The 21,920-nt window shown below is 44.6% G+C and overlaps 1 protein-coding gene across 1 annotated transcript in view; it reads left to right on the top strand.

Moving 5' to 3' along the window:
• The window catches only part of LOC121005327 (aldo-keto reductase family 1 member C1-like), a 69,140-nt gene that overhangs the window by 23,718 nt on the left and 23,502 nt on the right, over nucleotides 1-21,920 (top strand). The window contains exons 2-3 of the mRNA XM_040437991.1: nucleotides 8,997-9,164; nucleotides 9,292-9,408. Of these exons, the coding sequence (XP_040293925.1) occupies nucleotides 8,997-9,164; nucleotides 9,292-9,408 (285 nt within the window). The remainder of the gene's footprint in view (nucleotides 1-8,996; nucleotides 9,165-9,291; nucleotides 9,409-21,920) is intronic.

Consider the following 21,920-nt stretch of genomic DNA (forward strand, 5'->3'; position numbering starts at 1 on the left):
GCATTATTAAAAACTGGAAGGATAGTGGGGACCCATCGTATTTGAGAAAGAAATGTGGCGGGAAAAAAAATCCTGAATGATTGTGATCGGCGATCACTTAAACATTTGGTGAAATCAAATCGAAGAAAAACAACAGTAGAACTCAGGGCTATGTTTAATAGTGAAAGTAAGAGCATTTCCACATGCACAATGCGAAGGGAACTCAAGGGATTGGGACTAAACAGCTGTGTAGCCGTAAGAAAACCACTAATCAGTGAGGCAAACCAGAAAAAAAGCTTCAGTAGGGTTATTGGCTACGCTCGGGTCCACTACCAACCCATTAAACTAACCCAACCTCCCCACTCACCATCCCGAAAAACCACACACAGCCACTGTTCGGATTAAATCGGCCACAGCAGCCGTTTTTTATTAAATAATATAAATAACATGAACATAAATAATTGATATAACAATGACATACCCTTTTATTTATACATATATAACTGACGAGGGAGGTCTTACAAGCCGCCTATATGCACCTTAACCGACCAAAAATCTTGCCCCCAGCCGCATACCACAAGCTCGGGGACACCAACTGATGGACGCCACACCAAGCCAACCAGGTGCCCCAACTCTGAGAGTCCAGCCCCACCATTGAGGCCCTCTCATTCACCTGTACCATCCAGTAGCCCCAGCTTCTATGACCTCCCCCCGCCACGACTGCCGTGACAAACACAATTCCCCAAAGAAAAAACTCTTCGAAACACCCACGTCCGCAAAAACTGACACCACCCGTGTGCCCCGTGACTCTCGATCCTCGTGACAACGACCATAAGGCCCAATGCCATGCCCAACTAGAAAAAAAACCTTTATTATATTTCATTTTAAATTTCCCTTTGTCTTTTTTTTTATAATGGAACACCCAGACTCTCCTTCAACCGAAACAACTAGGGGTGGGAGGGAGGGAGATCCTGGCTCCTGCTCCACAAAATGGCACCCGTTATCCCGGCTCACCACCTCTTATCCCCTCAGCTCCCCGCCCCTTCTCGACTCCTCCCCCCTGCACGTCTCATAGTTAACTCCTAAGCTACTCTAGCCCTCGCCACCCAAAACCCCTCATGCCGGCCTCCCCTGAACTGTTCTTTCCGTCCGGCCTCACTTTAATTTGCTAGGGAGCATAAAGATTGGACTCTGGAGCAATGGAAGAAGGTCATGTGGTCCATAGAGTCTATATTTACCCTGTTCCAGAGTGATGGGCGCATCAAGGTAAGAAGAGAGGCAGATGAAGTGATGCACCCATCATGCCTAGCGCCTACTGTACAAGTCTGTGGGGGCAGTGCTATGATCTGGGGTTGCTGCAGTTGGTCAGGTCTAGGTTAAGCAACAGTATGTGCTCCAAGAATGAGGTCAGCTGACTACCTGAACATACTGAATGACCAGGTTATTCCATCAATGGATTTTTTCTTCCCTGATGGCACGGCCATTTCCTTCCGGGCCTGATATATCTAGCCACATGCACCTCTTATCCTCAGCGTTTATATGGGTGTGGATACACCATCAGCTCAATCTACTTTTCACACATTTTCTCAACGGCAACTTGGTAAGTGTTTCTTGTCCTCATGGGGGCACCCGGTTCTACCCTATAGCCATACATGCATTTGAATGTTCTATTTTTCAATGTTGCTCTGGGATTGATGTCGCACCAGGCTGTAATGACTGTTGCGTGTATCAAGGGATCGCAGATTGTAAATTATATACTCTCATATACTCCTATATACATTAGCATCTAATATCTATTTCATGAATTCAAAATATTTATCCTGAATGTCTATTTAACAGATATGGAGTTTTACCTGACTGCTGTAATTTTTTCTTTCTTTTTGATAATAAGTCAACAAAGTATATATAGAGCAGGAGCTTTGTACATTAACTTTTTGTACTACAATTTTTTCTGAAATTTTCTGTAACTTTATTTGATTAATACTATGTATGTAAGGTTTAGTATTATCTGACGGTGATAGGGGTAATGCATATATAATTAATTAATGTTGTCACTTTTATTTTTATTTGTACTTATGGAATATTTTCTTATTGTCACAGTGTTTGATAAAGGTCCTACGACCGAAACGTCACAATTTGGTGAAGTTGCCATAAAATAATTAACCAGAACATAAGTTCTTTTCTGAGTGCTGTTGTTTATCTCTTCAATCAAATCAAAGGGCATATTCCTGTCACCGCCAGCTCTGTGAGAAGGTCTGTTAGATGTTCTTCGCTACCTCTTGCATGAAGTTCTTTGTTTTGGTTTCACTTTGTCATCTCCTTTCCTTCTCCCAGCTGTCATCTATTTGCACTAATTGTCTCCCTTTATATTCCCTCCCATACTGCCTCACTTTGCGGTTTATACTTCTTCCTGGATGAGTGATTCACTGTTGGATGCTCCTTCTCCTGATTCCTCAGATAAGTCTGTTTCCTTTATTTGTGTTTACTTGCTGGCTTGATTGTAGGTGACCCTGACTACGTCCGTATTAAGTGCAGGGAGCCGGTGGTCGTGTCCCCTCACTATTATAGGGTTTTCAGGTGTCAGATAGTATAAGGTACGTGGACATGCAATCGTCTACCATAAAGATCTTTGCATGGGCATAGCAGTCAGGGAGAGCTCTAGGGGTTTTATAGGGCTCACCTATATGCTCCTTAGTTTGGGATCAAACCAGTCAGATGTTTATTTATAAGTTCCAGCTTTCTGCAACACCATCCGTGACATTATAAACCGCCATAACCGTCTTAAGCATGGATCCGGTTTCAGCCTTGATTGACCGCATGCAAGGTCTTTCACTGGAGGTAGCAGATCTCCGTAAAACTGTGTCTCAGTTTCAGGTGACCGGTTCTGCTTGCGTTCATGGAGTTTGTTCCGAGCCTAAGATCTCGCTTCCGGATACGTTCTCTGGGGGTAGTGAGAATTTTGTTCGCTTTAGAGAGGCTTGCAAACTCCATTTTCGCCTACTTCCCCATTCCTCTGGTGATGAGGAGCAGAGGGTGGGGATCATCATCTCGCTGCTCAGGGATAACGCTCAGTCTTGGGCCTTTTCGCTGCTGGTCGGGGCACGGCCCCTCCGATCGGTGGATACATTTTTTTGTAGCCCTGGGGCAGATATATGATGACCCGGATCGTATTGCTCTGGCTGAATCTAAACTGCGTCTTTTATGCCAGGGTAAACAGTCTGCAGAGATATATTGTTCAGAATTTCGGAGATGGGCAGCTGATACTGGTTGGAACGACGCTGCACTCCGAAGTCAATTTTGCCATGGTCTTTCGGAAAGATTGAAAGATGCATTTTTTTTTCATGAGAGACCAGCCTCGTTAGAATCTGCCATGTCTCTAGCTGTTCGTATTGACAAGCGTCTTAGAGAGAGAGAGGAGACTACTCCTTCCTGTCATATTCAGTCCAAGGACAGTGGGGCTGTCTCATTCAGAGCGCAGGGGTCTCAGTCTCTCTCAATCCCCTCTGAGGAGGAGGCCATGCAGCTGGGTTTGCTTGCCTCTGATAGTAGAGGATTTAGCTCTCAGAAGAGGGTTTGTTTCTGTTGTGGGGGTATAAATCATTTGGCTAATGTTTGCCCCTCTAGGAGATTCATGGAGTTTTTTGAGGGTAAAAAAAAAAAGAAAAAGAAAAAAAAACCTCTAAAAACTTTCCATTTGCTACTATTGGCAAGGTTGATGTGGAAATTGAAGGTTTGCCATTTACTTGTAGTTCCTGTTTTCTCCTACCTGCCAGGGTGGCGCTAGACAGCAAGAACATTGTGAGATTTTTGTAGATAGTGGAGCAGCTGTCAATCTCATTGATAATCAATTTGCAATAACGCATGGTTTCCAGGTATGCACTTTGGAAAAGGATATACCTGTTTTTGCTATCAATTCCGCTCCCCTTTCTCAAAGATCGTTAAAGGGCATAGTTCAGAATATCCGTTTGACTGTGGGTGACGCTCATGTTGAGGATATGTCATGTTTCGTCTTAAGCGGATTACCTACTCCTCTAGTGTTGGGGCTACCCTGGCTCACTAAACATAACCCCACTATTGATTGGCAAGCAAGGCAAATAAATGGTTGGAGTGAGTTTTGCAGAGAGAATTGCCTCACGGCGTCTCTTTCAGAGGTTTCTACCAAGACTGTGCCATCTTTTCTCTCTGAATTTTCGGATGTGTTTTCCGAGAGTGGTGTCCAGAAGTTGCCCCCGCAGTGGGAGTACGACTGCCCTATTAATGTCATCCCAGGCGCCAAACTGCCAAAATCACGTTTATACAATCTCTCCCAACCTGTAAGAGTCGCTATGCATACTTATATCTCTGAGAGCCTGAGAAACGGACACATCCGACCCTCGAAGTCACCTGTTGCCGCTGGGTTTTTTTTTTGTTAAGAAAAAAGATGGTTCTTTAAGACCTTGTCTGGATTTCAGGGAGCTGAACCGTATCACGATTCGTGACCCATATCCGCTTCCTCTGATCCCGAACCTGTTTAACCAGATTGTTGGGGCTAAGGTTTTTTCTAAGTTGGATTTAAGAGGGGCATACAACCTAGTCAGGGTCAGGGAAGGGGACGAATGGAAGACTGCCTTTAATACCCCTGAGGGTCATTTCGAGAATTTGGTTATGCCCTTTGGTTTGATGAATGCTCCAGCCGTCTTCCAACATTTTATGAACAGAAATTTTTCATCATTTAATGGGGAAATTTGTACTGGTGTATCTGGATGACATTTTGATTTTTTCTCCTGATTTCAAGACTCATCGAGACCACCTACGTCAGGTCTTGCTGATTCTGCGGGATAATAAATTGTACGTTAAACTGGAAAAATGTGTGTTTGCGGCTCCGGAGATTCAATTTCTTGGTTTTCTTCTCTCCGCTTCTGGTTTTCGCATGGACCCTGAGAAGGTCAGCGCTGTGCTTGATTGGGAGCTTCCCGAGAATCAGAAGGCGCTGATGCGGTTTTTGGGTTTTGCCAATTATTACAGAAAGTTCATTTTGAATTATTCCTCTGTTGTTAAGCCACTCACTGATATGACTAAAAAGGGGGTAGATTTTTCTTCGTGGTCGGTAGATGCGCTTAAAGCCTTTTCTAGTATCAAAGAGAGTTTTGCTTCCGCTCCCAGGTACAACCTGATGTCTCTCTACCTTTTATTGTTGAGGTGGATGCTTTTGAGGTGGGTGTGGGTGCGGTCTTATCTCAGGGTGGTCCCTCTCCTGCCAAATGGAGACCGTGTGCCTTTTTCTCAAGGAAACTCTCCTCTGCAGAGAGAAATTACGATGTGGGAGATAGGGAGTTGTTGTCCATCAAATTAGCTTTTGAGGAATGGCGCCATTGGTTAGAGGGAGCCAGACACCCTATTACCGTGTTTACAGACCATAAGAATTTGGCCTACTTGGAAGCGGCCAAGCGTCTGAACCCGAGACAGGCCAGATGGTCTTTGTTCTTTTCTAGATTAAATTTTGTTGTTACGTTCCGCCCTGGGGTTAGAAATGTGAAGGCGGATGCCCTGCCACGTTGTTTTCCGGGAGGGAGGAACTTTGAAGACCCGGGTCCCATTTTGGCTGAAGGGGTGGTCGTCTCTGCTCTTTATCCTGATTTGGAGGCAGAGGTTCAGGCAGCCCAGGCATAGGCTCCTGATCTTTGTCCCCCTGGGAGGTTGTTTGTGCCTCTCGCTTTACAACACAAGGTTTTTAAGGAGCACCACGATACTGTCCTTGCTGGGCACCCCAGGAGCAGAACCACAGTGGATCTCATTGCTCGGAGATTCTGGTGGCTGGCTCTTCGTAAGACGGTTGAGGGTTTTGTGGCAGCCTGCGAGACCTGCGCTCGTGCCAAGGTCCCTCATTCATGGCCATCGGGTTCTCTCCTCCAGTTACCTATTCCTTCCCGTCCTTGGACGCATCTGTCCATGGACTTAATTACGGACATGCCTCGTTCCTCGGGGAAGACTGTGATTCTGGTAGTAGTGGACCGTTTTAGCAAAATGGCGCATTTCATTCCCTTTCCTGGGTTACCCAATGCTAAGACGCTGGTGCAAGCGTTTGTTGATCACATTGTTAAATTGCATGGCATTCCTTCAGACATCGTTTCTGATAGGGGCACGCAATTTGTTTCCAGATTCTGGAAGGCCTTCTGTTCTCGCTTGCGGGTTCGGTTGTCGTTCTCTTCTGCTTTTCACCCGCAGTCGAATGGTCAGACCGAACGCGTCAATCAGAATCTGGAGACATATCTGCGCTGTTTTGTGGCGGAGAATCAGGAGGATTGGTGTTCTTTTTTGTCTCTTGCTGAGTTTGCTTTAAATAACCGTCGCCAGGAGTCCTCTGATAAGTCACCATTTTTTGCTGCATATGGGTTTCATCCGCAGTTTGGGACATTCTCTGGAGAGGGGTCTTCTGGTTTACCTGATGAGGAGAGATTTTCCTCGTCTTTGTCATTTATTTAACAAAAGATTCAGGGTAATCTGAAGAGGATGAGTGAGAAATATAAGCGTGTGGCGGATAAGAGACGTGTGCCTGGTCCGGACCTGAATGTGGGGGATCTGGTGTGGTTGTCTACAAAGAATATCAAACTGAAGGTTCCCTCCTGGAAGTTGGGTCCTAGGTTTATTGGGCCTTACAAGATCTTGTCTGTCATCAATCCCGTTGCCTTCCGTTTTGATCTTCCTCAGACTTGGAAGATCCATAATGTTTTTCACAGGTCCCTATTAAAACCTTATGTCCAACCCACAGTACCCTCCTCTTTGCCTCCTCCTCCGATTGTTGTTGATGGTAATCTTGAATTTCAGGTCTCTAGGATTGTGGATTCTCGCATTATCCGCGGTTCTCTCCAGTACCTCGTTCATTGGGAGGGTTATGGTCCTGAGGAGAGGATGTGGGTCCCAGTGGCGGACATTAAGACCACTCATCTCATCAGGGCTTTCCATAGGTCTCATCCTGAGAAGGTGGGCTCTGAGTGTCCGGAGTCCACCCGTAGAGGGAGGGGTACTGTCACCGCCAGCTCTGTGAGAAGGTCTGTTAGACGTTCTTCGCTACTTCTTGCATGAAGTTCTTTGTTTTGGTTTCACTTTGTCATCTCCTTTCCTTCTCCCAGCTGTCATCTATTTGCACTGATTGTCTCCCATACTGCCTCACTTTGCGGTTTATACCTCTTCCTGGATGAGTTGTTCACTGCTGGATGCTCCTTCTCCTGATTCCTCAGATAAGTCTCTTTCCTTTATTTGTGTTTACTTGCTCGCTTGATTGTAGGCGACCCTGACTCCGTCCGTATTAAGTTGCGGGAGCCGGTGGTCGTGTCCCCTCACTATTATAGGGTTTTCAGGTATCAGATAGTATAAGGTACGTGGACATGCAATTGTCTACCATAAAGATCTTTGCATGGGCATAGCAGTCAGGGAGAGCTCTAGGGGTTTTATAGGGCTCACCCATATGCTCCTTAGTTCCAGCTTTCTGCAACACCATCCGTGACAATTCCAAGATGACAATGCCAGGATTCATCGGGCTCAAATTCTGAAAGAATGGTTCAGGGAACATGAGACATAATTTTCACACATGGATTGGCCACCACAGAGTCCAGACCTTAACCCCATTGAGAATCTTTGGGATGTGCTGGAGAAGGCTTTGCGCATTAGTCAGAATCTACCATCATCAATGCAAGATCTTGGTGAAAAATGTATGCAACACTGGATAGAAATAAATCTTGCGACATTGCAGAAGCTTTTTAAAACAATGCCACAGCAAATGCGTGCCGTAATCAAAGCTAAAGGCTTTTTTTTTGGGCTACTTTTTTTTTGGACAGGCAGTGTATAATTATATACAGAAGATACCCAGGTTATACCCGCATGCTCCATATCACTATATACAGGAAGATATATAACTTATACTAGATGTACATATATAATTATATACAGAATATACCCAGGTTACACCAGCATGGTCTATATCACTACATACAAGAAGATGTATAACATACCAGCTGTACATATATAATTATATACCAGAACATGCTCAGGTTATACCAGCATGCTCCATATCACTATATATAGGAAGATATATAACTTATACCAGCTGTACATATATAATTATATACAGAAGATACCCAGGTTACACCAGCATGGTCCATATCACTATATACAAGAAGATGTATAACTTATACCAGCTGTACATATATAATTCTATACATATATAATTATATTATGTTTTGTGGTCTATAACAATATGTTAACATCAGCGCTATGGTTGCCTTCAACAGGCGATAAATGTAGCCACGCCCAACTGGCATAGTAACATTTATACAGAATTACTAACGGCTCCTTAAAGGGATTGTATCATCATGGACAATGGGGGCATATCGCTAGGATATGCCCCCATTGTCTTATAGGTGTGAGTCCCACTGCTGGGACCCGCACCTATATCGAGAACGGAGACAATGGGACCTGCACCTATAAGACAATGGGGGCATATCCTAGCAATATGCCCTTATTGTCCATGATGAGACAACCCCTTTAAAGGGAACCTGTCACCGGGATTTTCTGTATAGAGCTGAGGACATGGGCTAGATCGTCGCTAGCACATCCGCAATATTCAGTACCCATAGCTCTGTGTGCTTTTATTGAGTGGAAAAAAAAACATTTGAGACATATGCAAATTAACCTGAGATGAGTCCTGTCCCTGACTCATCTCAGGGACAGGACTCATCTCAGGTTAATTTGCATATGTATCAAATCGTTTTTTCTTCACACAATAAAAGCACACAGAGCTATGGAGACTGGGTATTGCAGATGTGCTAGCGGCCATCTAACAGCCCATGTCCTCAGCTCTATACACAAAATCGCGGTGACAGGACCCCTTTAAAGATAACCATAAGGCTGATGTGGCCCTTGGCAAAAATGAGTTTGTCACCCCTGTCATAGATAGTTGGAGTAATTTAGATTATGAGGAATTGCTATTTAGGCAATAAATAATTGCACGACTGATCAAGATGACATCTTATTCCACACAGTACACCAAAGAACAAGCTGGGGAGAGCACCAAGGTGGCCATTGAGGCTGGATATCGCCACATTGACTGCGCTTTTATATATGGGAATGAGGTTGAGGTTGGCCAAGCCATCAGATCAAAGATTGCTGATGGGACGGTGAAGAGAGAAGACATTTTTTACACTGGGAAGGTAACCACAAAATTTAAAAGTTAACATTCTGACCAATAAAAAAAGTCTTGGTTTGCCTATTTTCTCATTAACATGGCCACTAGGGGGCAATACTCAGTTGTAAACAGGTTCTTAATTCATTCTGCAGCTTTGGAGTAATAACCACGTTCCTGAGAGAGTCCAACCCGCCCTGGAACATTCTCTGAAGGATTTGGGCCTGGATTACATGGATCTCTTCCTTATCCACAACCCCGTGGAGTTTAAGGTTTGTTGAAATATGGTACATATGTCTATGTAGGATCAGCCATAGCTATCAATCAGTGGATTTCACTAGCCGGGCTGCACAGGATCTAAGTACTTGTTTAAGTATGCGTAGTTGTGTACTTCCCCAGTAGACCACCACTTTGAGAAGACCCCCTCCTTCTAGACTAATTTTTTTTTATGTGTGCTTGATTGATTTTACTACCCATATATAAAAGCTGCTTTTTTATAAGCAGGCCATCATGGGAGGCTGTCAGAGAGCTGGTGAGAGTGTAGCCTAAGGCTGGTTTTACACGGGCGTTGCAGGAAAAGATGCGGGTGCGTTGCGGGAACATGCACGATTTCCCCCCGCGAGTGCAAAGCGTTTTAATGCGTTTTGGACGCGCATGAGAAAAATCGTCATGTTTGGTACCCAGACCCGAACCCGGACTTCTTCACAGAAGTTCGGGTTTGGGTTCAGTATTCTGTAAATTTTATTATTTTCCCTTATAACGTGGTTATAAGGGTAAATAATAGCATTCTTTAATACAGAATGCTTAGTAGAAGGTCAATTAAGGGTTAAAAAATAAAAAACTAATTAACTCACCTCCTCCAATTGATCGCGTAGCTGCCGGTCTCCTGTTCTTTCTTCAGGACCTGTCAAAGGACCTGTGGTGACGTCACTGAGCTCATCACATGGTCCAATCACATGGCCCATCACCACAGTGATGGACCATGTGATTGGACCATGTGATGTGACGTCACCACAGGTCCTTTAGCCGGCAGCTCAGGATTAAATAAGTTAGAAGAGATCGGCAACTACGCGATCAAGAGGAGGAGGTGAGTTAATTTGTTTATTATTTTTTAACCCCTCCATCCCTAATTTACTTAGCATTCTGTATTGAGAATGCTATTATTTTCCCTTATAACCATATTATAAGGGAAAATAATAAAGATCGGGTCCCAATCGTCTCCTAGCAACCATGTGTGAAAATCGCACTGCATCCGCACTTGCTTGCGATCTTCACACAGCTCCATTCACTTCTCTGAGGCCTGCGTTGCGTGAAAAACGCACAAAATAGAGCATGCTGCGATTTTCACGCAACGCACAAGTGATGCGTGAAAATCACCGCTCATGTGCACAGCCCCATAGAAATGAATGGGTCCGGATTCAGTGCAGGTGCAATGCGTTCACCTCACGCATTGCACCCGCGCGGAAATCTCGCCCGTGTGAAAGAGGCCTAAGGCTGGGTTCACACGGGCGAGATTTCCGTGTGGGTGCAATGCGTGGTTGCTAAGATGACAGTCTATTCACTGTATTATTTTCCCTTATAACATGGTTATAAGGGAAAATAATAGCATTCTTTAATACAGAATGCTTAGTAGAAGGTCAATTGAGGGTTAAAAAATAGAAAAAAATGTAACTCACCTCCTCTTGATCTTGATTACTTATTTAATCATGAGCTGCCGGCTAAAGGACCTGTGGTGACATCACATCACATGGTCCAATCACATGGTCCATCACAGTTATGATGGACCATGTGATGAGCTCAATGACGTCACCACAGTTCCTTTGACAGGTCCTGAAGAAAGAACAGGAGACCGGCAGCTACGCGATCAATTGGAGGAGGTGAGTTAATTTTTATTTATTTTTTTAACCCTCAATTGACCTTGTACTAAGCATTCTGTATTAAAGAATGCTATTATTTTCCTTTATAACTATATTATAAGGGAAAATAATTACATCTACACAACACTGAACCCAAACCTGAACTTCAGTGAAGAAATTCGGGTCTGGGTACCACATTAAGTTTTTTATCACACGCGTGCAAAACGCATTGCACCCGCGCGATAAAAACTGAACAACGGAACGCAATCGCAGTTAAAACTGACTGCAATTGGGTACATACTCGCGCGGGTTTTGCCGCAATGCACCCCGGACGCATCCTGAGCCAAAACGTGACGCCCGTGTGAACCCAGCCTTAGGCATCTTTCACACGGGCGAGTATTCCGCGCGGATGCGATGTGTGAGTTGAACGCATTGCACCCGCACTGAATACCGACCGATTCATTTCTATGGGGCTGTGCACATGAGCGGTGATTTTCACGCATCACTTGTGCGTTGCGTGAAAATCGCAGCATGCTCTATATTCTGCATTTTTCACGCAACACAGGCCCCATAGAAGTGAATGGGGTTGTGTGAAAATCGCAAGCATCCGCAAGCAAGTGCGGATGCGGTGCGATTTTCACGCACGGTTGCTAGGTGACAGTCTATTCACTATATTATTTTCCCTTATAACATGGTTATAAGGGAAATATAATAGCATTCTGAATACAGAATGCATAGTAAAATAGCACTGGAGGGGTTAAAAAAAATAAAAAATTATTTAACTCACCTTAGTCCACTTGAATGCTTAGTAAAACATCGCTGGAGGGGTTAAAAAAATAATAATAATAATTTAACTCACCTTAGTCCACTTGATCGCGACGCCCGGCATCTCCTTCTGTCTCCTTTACTGAACAGGACCTGTGGTGAGCATTCATTATAGGTCAAGGACCTGTGGTGACGTCACTCCGGTCATCACATGATCTTTTACCATGGTGATGGATCATGTGATGACCGGAGTGACGTCACCACAGGTCCTTGACCTGTAATGAATGCTCACCACAGGTCCTGTTCAGTAAAGGAGACAGAAGGAGATGCCGGGCGTCGCGATCAAGTGGACTAAGGTGAGTTAAATTATTATTATTATTTTTTTTTAACCCCTCCAGCGATGTTTTACTAAGCATTCCTTATTCAGAATGCTATTATTTTCCCTTATAACTATGTTATAAGGGGAAATAATACAATCTACAGAACACCTAACCCAAGCCCGAACTTCTGTGAAGAAGTTCGGGTTTGGGTACCAAACATGCGCGATTCTCACGCGAGTGCAAAACGCATTACAATGTTTTGCACTCGCGCGGAAAAATCGCGGGTGTTCCCGTAACGCACCCGCACATTTTCCCGCAACGCCCGTGTGAAAGAGGCCTTAGAGTCCTGGATTGAACAGCACACATGATTGCTGAACAAAGCAGCCTACAGACTTCTGCTGATGTATTAAGATTAGCACTGAGTAATAAAATGAAGAGGGGAGCCTTGCTGTATACTAGGAATGAGAGGTGGAGCAATGGTGGGGACCATGATGATAGGGACCAGGGATGAAAGGGGAGCCGTGGTGGGTGCAAGGAACGAGAGGGGAAGCCATGGCAAGGACTAGGAATAAGAGGAGGCCATGCTGGATACTAGGAATGATAGGTTGAGCCATGGTGGGGACCAGAAATAAGATAGTAGTCATGATAGGAACCAGGAATAAAAGGGTTGCTGTGGTGAGTATCAGGAATGAGAGGAAAGCCACGTTAAGGACTAGACATAAGAGGGGGTGTCATGCTGGGAACTAGGAATGAGAGGAAGAGCCATGCTGGGGTCCAGGAATGAGAGAAGGGGGCCATACTGAGGATCAGGAGTGAGAGATGGGGCCATTCTGGAGATCAAGAATGAGAGGGAAGCTATGTTGTGGACCAGGAATGAAAGGTGGGACCATGCTGAGGACTAGGAATTAGAGGGGAACCATGTTGGGGAATAGGAATAAGAGGGGGGTCAAGAATTACAAGAGTGCCATGCGGGGGACCAAGAATGATCGAGCCATCTTGAACTGGGTGTAGGGATGAGTCACCATGCGGACTGAGAAAGAAAGGAGGGCACCTATGGTTACATTTGGCTGGAGTGACCTGTGTCCAGTACCACAACTGTTCATTAGTCTTTTTCTAGGCATGCTTCTGTTTGATATGGTGATGCCAAAAATAAACAACATGATTTTTCAGTGATTGATCATTATTTTTTTTTGGGGGGTGGTGGTGGTTAGTACATGTAAGATATATCGGAATGGCTCACCCTCCAAGTTGCAATGAAAAAGGGTGCTCCCCCTAAAAAGGTTACCCCAAACCTTAAAAGAAGATAAAATGTATAATAGGATAAGAGGGGCACACCTACATCTAATTCACATCGACCACTAGACAGTAATATATTTGTAAAAGAATTTATTAAATATACATACGGTACCTGATAAATCTATAATACATCTAAAATACATAAATCTATGCTATAAATTAATATCAATACAGATAAAATGCGATTGTACTAAGGGTTAATAACGTCATGCACTAAATTTTTTGTAGTGAATGTCTCTAGTGGGATTGCTAAAATTCGATATAGTATATAAAAATGCAGTCACTATATTGGTCCGCGATATGCGATTCTTCCAAGAGAGAAAAAATATAGATACGTTAATCTTTCAATATAGGAAAAATGTATTGTCCTTTGCGTATGATTACATACATTCCTTTTTGTAATAGTAACTTCGGTTCACAGTTATAGCTCCGCTAGTACACTGTGATACAATATAGCAAGTACTCACTGTTTGTAGAGGTGGTAAAGAGTTCGGGTCGTTGCGCTTAGCGTGGCGTCCCACGTGTTGTCAGCGCGGATGATTGTACCTCCAATCTACTTTGTCGTGAGTTATAAGCTTGCACTGAAGGAACTTACACAAAAAAGGAAGAAACAGTCCGTTTGATGAGCTAGGGTCAGTATAGATTCGGCCCTACTTGGAGTTCGCCATTGCTTTGTATCTTTTTTGCACGGCAGGACTTTCGTTTCTTTACAGATTGGTTGCAAATTCGGTTAAGATGCGCAAATGATGTTGCGGTTTCTTTCTTTCGGTTGAGACTTGTCTACGCCATACGCGTTTCGGAGTTAGCACGACTCCTTCCTCATTAGACACGTTAAACATTATTCTATATACTTTTTTTTAGAAGTCCATCCCCATAAAAAACTATTTGTATATGTAGATGTAGGTAGTTTCCAGTATAATGTACCACTTAAAGGGGCTGTCCAACTTAACATGTACCCTTCCATTTTATTTTTAAATGGTAGAGTACATGTTATACTCAATATTATACTCAATATCCTGAACCCCCTGTGTTCTAGCAGCCCCGCTCGGTCTTCCCCTTGGGGTGTTTTTCTGACTGCGGTGGTGATGTACCCAGATACTGCACATGAACGCTACCATCACTGGTCACAGTGGTCTTGTGGCATAAACAGCTGAGCTGAGGCGAACGATTGGCTGCAGGCAAAACATTACTGCAGTGGTGAAGAGATGCAGAGAAGTGACGCTGGTACAGACTGGATTTGGGATGGTTAATGGATTTCTTTTACCTGCTTATTAAAAAATAAATAAATTGTGGCCATCCCCTTTAAGGCTGCGTTCACACGGGCGAGATTTCCGCGCGGGTGCAATGCGGTAGGTGAACGCATTGCACCCGCACTGAATCCGGACCCATTCATTTCAATGGGGCTGTTCAGATGAGCGATTATTTTCACGCATCACTTGTGCGTTGCGTGAAAATCGCAGCATGCTCTATATTCTGCGCTTTTCACGCAACGCTGGCCCCATAGAAGTGAATGGGGTTGCGTGGTGATTTTCACGCATGGTTGCTAGGTGACATTCTATTCACTGTATTATTTTCCCTTATAACATGGTTATAAGGGAAAATAATAGCATTCTGAATACAGAATGCTTAGTAAAATAGCGCTGGAGGGGTTAAAAAAAAATAAACAAATTAACTCACCTTCTCCTCTTGATCGCGTAGTTCCCAGTCTCTTCTGATGAGCTGTCGGCTAAAGGACCTTTGGTGATGTCAGATCACATGCTCCAATCACATGGTCCATCACCGTGGTGATGTACCATGTGATTGGAGCATGTGAACTGACGTCACCACAGGTCCTAGCCTGTAGTTCCTCATTAAAGAAGTAAAGAAGAGACCGGGAACTATGCGGAGGAGGTGAGTTAATTATTTTATTTTTTTTTAACCCTCAATTGATCACCTACTATGCATTCTGTATTCAGAATGCTATTATTTTCCCTTATAACCATGTTATAAGGGGAAATAATACAATCTACACTACAACTAACCCAAACCTGAACTTCTGTGAAGAAGTTCGGGTCTGGGTACCACAGTCGTTTTTTTATCACGCGCGTGCAAAAAAGATTGCACCCGCGCGATAAAAACTGAACATCGGAACGCAATCGCAGTCAAAACTGACTGCAATTGCATTCCTACTCGCGCGGGTTTGCCGCAATACACCGGGACGCATCCGGACCTAATCCGGACACGCCCGTGTGAACCCAGCCTAAGGCCTCATTCACACAATCAGTGTTCGGTCAGTGATTTTGATCAGTGATTGTGAGCCAAAACCAGGATTGGAGCCTCCACAGAGATCACCTGTTCTGTGTTTAGAGCCGCACCTGGTTTTGGCTCAAAATCACTGATGGAAATCACTGACCAAACACTGGCATGTGAATGAGGCATAAGGGTTGACAACTCATATATAGAGCGCTTACTACTTTTTTTTTTTTTTTTAACAAAGATGTTTATTAGTACTGCATCATGGTCTTGAAAAAACAATACAATATCATCCATAATACAATAAAGTTCACATTTCCATAAACTTCCATGTCATACATATTAGTTGACACATCTTTGTCAAGATCTACTAACATAATACAATACCATTTTTCCCATTTTAATCCCCTGCCCCCCTCCCCCCACGCACATGGAAAATAATAATAATTCAAATGTATCTGTCAAGGGTATACATATCTCTCTGAGCCCCCTCTTATTCGCCACCAACGCTAACCTAATATCCTGACTCTTCTTAATCTCCTCCTACTTATCTTGTCCTGAATCGCTAACGACTACAAAACCTTAAGCCTCCCCAGCCGTCCCTTAACCACCTCAGCCCCCAGTGCTTAAACACCCTGAAAGAAAGGCCACTTTTTACACTTCTGACCTACACTACTTTCACCGTTTATTGCTCGGTCATGCAACTTACCACCCAAATGAATTTTACCTCCTTTTCTTCTCACTAATAGAGCTTTCATTTGGTGGTATTTCATTGCTGCTGACATTTTTACTTTTTTTGTTATTAATCGAAATTTAACGATTTTTTTGCAAAAAAATGACATTTTTCACTTTCAGTTGTAAAATTTTGCAAAAAAAACGAGATCCATATAGAAATTTTGCTCTAAATTTATAGTTCTACATGTCTTTGATAAAAAAAAAATGTTTGGATAAAAAAAAAAAGGTTTGGGTAAAAGTTATAGCGTTTACAAACTATGGTACAAAAATGTGAATTTCCGCTTTTTGAAGCAGCTCTGACTTTCTGAGCACCTGTCATGTTTCCTGAGGTTCTACAATAGCCAGACAGTACAAACACCACACAAATGACCCCATTTCGGAAAGTACACACCCTAAGGTATTCGCTGATGGGCATAGTGAGTTCATAGAACTTTTTATTTTTTGTCACAAGTTAGCGGAAAATGATGATTTTTTTTTTTTTTTTTTTTTCTTACAAAGTCTCATATTCCACTAACTTGTGACAAAAAATAAAAACTTCTATGAACTCACTATGCCCATCACGAAATACCTTGGGGTCTCTTCTTTCCAAAATGGGGTCACTTGTGGGGTAGTTATACTGCCCTGGCATTCTAGGGGCCCAAATGTGTGGTAAGGAGTTTGAAATCAAATTCAGTAAAAAATGACCTGTCAAATCCGAAAGGTGCTCTTTGGAATATGGGCCCCTTTGCCCACCTAGGCTGCAAAAAAGTGTCACACATCTGGTATCTCCGTACTCAGGAGAAGTTGAGGAATGTGTTTTGGGGTGTCTTTTTACATATACCCATGCTGGGTGAGATAAATATCTTGGTCAAATGCCAACTTTGTATAAAAAAATGGGAAAAGTTGTCTTTTGCCAAGATATTTCTCTCACCCAGCATGGGTATATGTAAAATGACACCCCAAAACACATTCCCCACCTTCTCCTGAGTACGGAGATACCAGATGTGTAGTGTACGGGGACTGTAATACCCGTCACTACCAAAGGTCACTTGGTGTGCTGTCGTCCGTCCTTAATTATGGGGAAGTTGGTATATGTCAGTTTTATAAAATGTCATGTAATGTAATGCATGTATTTCCCTGTTGCTATGAAACTTGCAAGTACAGGCCGGCTAGGGGTGTCATTCCAGCTCTTAGGCATTAGAGGGAGCTAGGGAGCCCTAGTTTATATAAGGCCCAGACAAGGAAAGGAAAGTCAGTGTAACCTGATCTAGTGTGGAGTGCAGAAGTCAGTCTAGACCACAGCTCAGAAGTTTCTAGAGCCTGAGGAAGCTGAGAGAGACAGAGGCAAAGATCAGGAAAGCCAGAGGTACTGAGAAAGACAGAGGAGGTACTTATAAAAGCTATAGCCAAGGATATAAAGCCAGACTTAGGTTAATGGGCCTTGGTGAAGATATGCTGTATTCCAGGATCAGACAGAATTAGAGTGCTAGCTCCTGTGCTGCAAGTCCTGTGTTCAACACTCTGTAATTACCCTGCTGTAACTGAATTGCCTGCATCGACCGAATTGCAAAATCGACTGTATGCTAAGGAACTGCATTTCCATTATTGTCTCTGCTTGGAAAAACTACTAAAGTTGGAGTTCTGTTTTAATCCTACGTTTCCTCAATTTATTCCTGCATCCGCAAACGGCGTGCCACCGTTTACTTGGCACTGGCGTCACGAACTATTTCTACCTATACCTGCCCTTGCAGAGAGTCAGCTGTACCAGGTTAGTGTATATTGCACTACATCACCCAGAAACACCTACTACACACAACTTGAGTACGCTGCACCTCTCTTTTGGCGTCACGAACAGGATACGCACGCTTTATAGTGCAAGAAGCGTGAACTTTGTGCCTTATACAGTTGCCCTGTGACCAAAGTGACATTTTCCTGTTTTATTCAAGTGGACTTTGTGGACTGAAAATCGTACCCAAAGTGTACCAAAAACCCCTAAAAAGGCCGCTGAGCTTGCTGAATTTACTGCTGCGTCACCTTCATCCCGAAAAAGCGGGACAAATTGGCGCCTTTCTGAGGAAAAAGCGGGAAGAAGGTCAAGGGCAGGCGCCACGGCTTATCTGGACATTTGCATGTCTGCCAGCATGGACACCGCCTTCCATATACTGGAATACCTGGGGGGCGGCTCCCCAATGCAATGGGAGGAGCTGGCTACTCTAATTGACGCGACCCTATCGCTCTCCTCAGAAGGATCGAGCATGTTGGATTGTAAACAGAGCGTTGCTGCAATGTCCGCACCTGAAATTACACAGATGTCTAATGTTGGTGTAGAGCCAGAGGAGGCTCCACCGGCCTACGCTCCGGGACCGGAGCAACCCGCCTGCTGCCCAAGGGAGAAAGAACCCGAGTCCTACTATGGCTCGTGGAGGGACTTTTTCCAACCATCTTTTAAATGGTCCTCCCTGATGGCGGAGATCCGAGAGGCCGCTATCAAGCGGAACACAAAGACTAAAATCGTCTATGAGGAACTAACCAAGACCATACATGAGAAGCATACGCACACCCAACCCCGCCTGGAAAGGAGAAAGGGAGTGGTGCTATCGTTTGACAAACCCCGTGGCTACGGGTTTATTCAGGACTATCTAACTGGCAGAGACCTCTATGTTAATCGAAGGTCTGTCAAAAGAGACTACCTCCCTTCGTACCAGCACAGCCTCCGTGAGGGAGAGGAAGTGGAGTACACCCCTGCCGAGAGCCTGCGAGGCCCTTATGCGACTGCTGTGACCCGTCCCAAGCGAAACCCTGAGGACTGGGAGGCAGAAGAAAGAGAAGACTACTCTGGCTGCGAGCGAGAACCGGAACGCTCTCCAGAGCCGGCCCATCACGCCTTTCAGGAGCGGAGCTCCTTCATTGGGCCTAATGTCTTCTGGCAGCCAACCGTGTTGGAAAAATGGGTGAGCCCTTACCCTTCCCCCGAGCTGCCTCGTCGGGAGAAGACAATATCTGAGCTGGAGCAGTTGAAAGGACTTAGTGCTACCTTCCAGAACATCCGGATGGGACGGAGACCAGACACATCGCCAGAACCTGCAGAGGCCGAGTCCGCGTCATCGGTGACTGTACCTGCGCCGGCGGCGCCAGCAGAGGACAGCGACTCCGACACAGACAGCATCGGTGAGCAGATCGTCCGGCTGGAGGAGAAGTTGCGGAAGTTGCGCAAGACATACACCGCCAGGATCCAGACACCGCCGAGGAAGGATGAGGTAAGGGTGCCTGTCACCACCCGCCGACCGCCTTCTGTAGCCACCGCTCCGTCAGTGCCCCAGACCGGACCCGCGATTGCCGTAAACTGCTGCACCCAGAGCACCGGACCGCTTGCTGCGGCGGTGCCAAGCACGTCACACCCTGCAGTGGTCATGCCAGGGCCGGCACGGTCCATCAGAGGGTTCACCCCTAGGCCTATGGGGCCAATACCTATTAGGGGCCCCTTTACCTTACAGCTGCCCCCTGATACAGTCATGTGGGCCCATCCTCCTGTAGAGGACTACTACAGACGGTACTTGCCAGCGGAGTCAAGTGATTACAATATGCCACTGTGATCAGCCTGCTAGGCCTTTGATTTATTTCTTCTGAAGTTTCATGTTAACCCTTCCAGGACAGGAGTCCTATGTTGCTGGTCCTTTGTTGCGGCTGCCAGTTTGTCCACGGCTCAGTGGTAGGTGTTGACCACTGAAATCACAAAGTCAGCAAGGCCAGGCTTGTTTCCAGGATCTCCTGCCTGCTTTTGCTACCCCACGCCAAGTTGTGCCTGTTCCTTTGTTGCACCTTTTACCCTTCACCCCCTCTTCAGGTTGATCAGGGGTTTTACAGCACTTTTCTTGCTGTCCTTTTATAGTGCAATTTGATACTAAGGAACCGTGCCCGGAGACAGACTCAAAAGTACCTGAGCCTCTGAGATTCTTACTCTTTTAAAAGTAATGTGCCCAGGGATGGACTCCACCGCATGAGAGCCTCTGTGATTTAATATGAAAATAACCTGGGTACGGACTCATGTTTGTTATTTGAGCCTCCAAGAACTTTTATACCGTTTTCTACTGTTTTATCATGGACTTATTCATTGTCATGGACTATCCTGGTTCTAATGTTACGCTGTGCCAGGTCAGCGCCCCCGTTCCATTCACTATCCTGAGAGAAGAGAACGACGCCCCTTGTCACCACACTTCACTTTTGCCAATTGGACCTGATGTAAATGTAAATGCAGATGAATTACATGTATGTATGCCTGCATGTCTCTTTTCTATTTCAGGTAGAGATTCCAGTTGGGCGACCCATGATGGAGTACGAGGTCGTACTCAGCTTAAAGCAGTGGGGTATGTAGTGTACGGGGACTGTAATACCCGTCACTACCAAAGGTCACTTGGTGTGCTGTCGTCCCTCCTTAATTATGGGGAAGTTGGTATATGTCAGTTTTATAAAATGTCATGTAATGTAATGCATGTATTTCTCTGTTGCTATGAAACTTGCAAGTACAGGCCGGCTAGGGGTGTCATTCCAGCTCTTAGGCATTAGAGGGAGCTAGGGAGCCCTAGTTTATATAAGGCCCAGACAAGGAAAGGAAAGTCAGTGTAACCTGATCTAGTGTGGAGTGCAGAAGTCAGTCTAGACCACAGCTCAGAAGTTTCTAGAGCCTGAGGAAGCTGAGAGAGACAGAGGCAAAGATCAGGAAAGCCAGAGGTACTGAGAAAGACAGAGGAGGTACTTATAAAAGCTATAGCCAAGGATATAAAGCCAGACTTAGGTTAATGGGCCTTGGTGAAGATATGCTGTATTCCAGGATCAGACAGAATTAGAGTGCTAGCTCCTGTGCTGCAAGTCCTGTGTTCAACACTCTGTAATCACCTTGCTGTAACTGAATTGCCTGCATCGACCGAATTGCAAAATCGACTGTATGCTAAGGAACTGCATTTCCATTATTGTCTCTGCTTGGAAAAACTACTAAAGTTGGAATTCTGTTTTAATCCTACGTTTCCTCAATTTATTCCTGCATCCGCAAACGGCGTGCCACCGTTTACTTGGCACTGGCGTCACGAACTATTTCTACCTATACCTGCCCTTGCAGAGAGTCAGCTGTACCAGGTTAGTGTATATTGCACTACATCACCCAGAAACACCTACTACACACAACTTGAGTACGCTGCAGATGTGTGACACTTTTTTGCAGCCTAGGTGGGCAAAGGGGCCCATATTCCAAAGAGCACCTTTCGGATTTGACAGGTCATTTTTTTCAGAATTTGATTTCAAACTCCTTACCACACATTTGGGCCCCTAGAATGCCAGGGCAGTATAACTACCCCACAAGTGACCCCATTTTGGAAAGAAGAGACCCCAAGGTATTCGCTGATGGGCATAGTGAGTTCATGGAAATTTTTATTTTTTGTCACAAGTTAGTGGAATATGAGACTTTGTATGAAAAAAAAAAAAAAAAAAAAAATCATCATTTTCCACTAACTTGTGACAAAAAATAAAAAATTCTAGGAACTTGCCATGCCCCTCACGGAATACCTTGGGGTGTCTTCTTTCCAAAATGGGGTCACTTGTGGGGTAGTT

This window comes from Bufo bufo, chromosome 1 (genome assembly GCF_905171765.1).
Source record: "Bufo bufo chromosome 1, aBufBuf1.1, whole genome shotgun sequence".
NCBI classification, from domain to species: domain Eukaryota; kingdom Metazoa; phylum Chordata; class Amphibia; order Anura; family Bufonidae; genus Bufo; species Bufo bufo.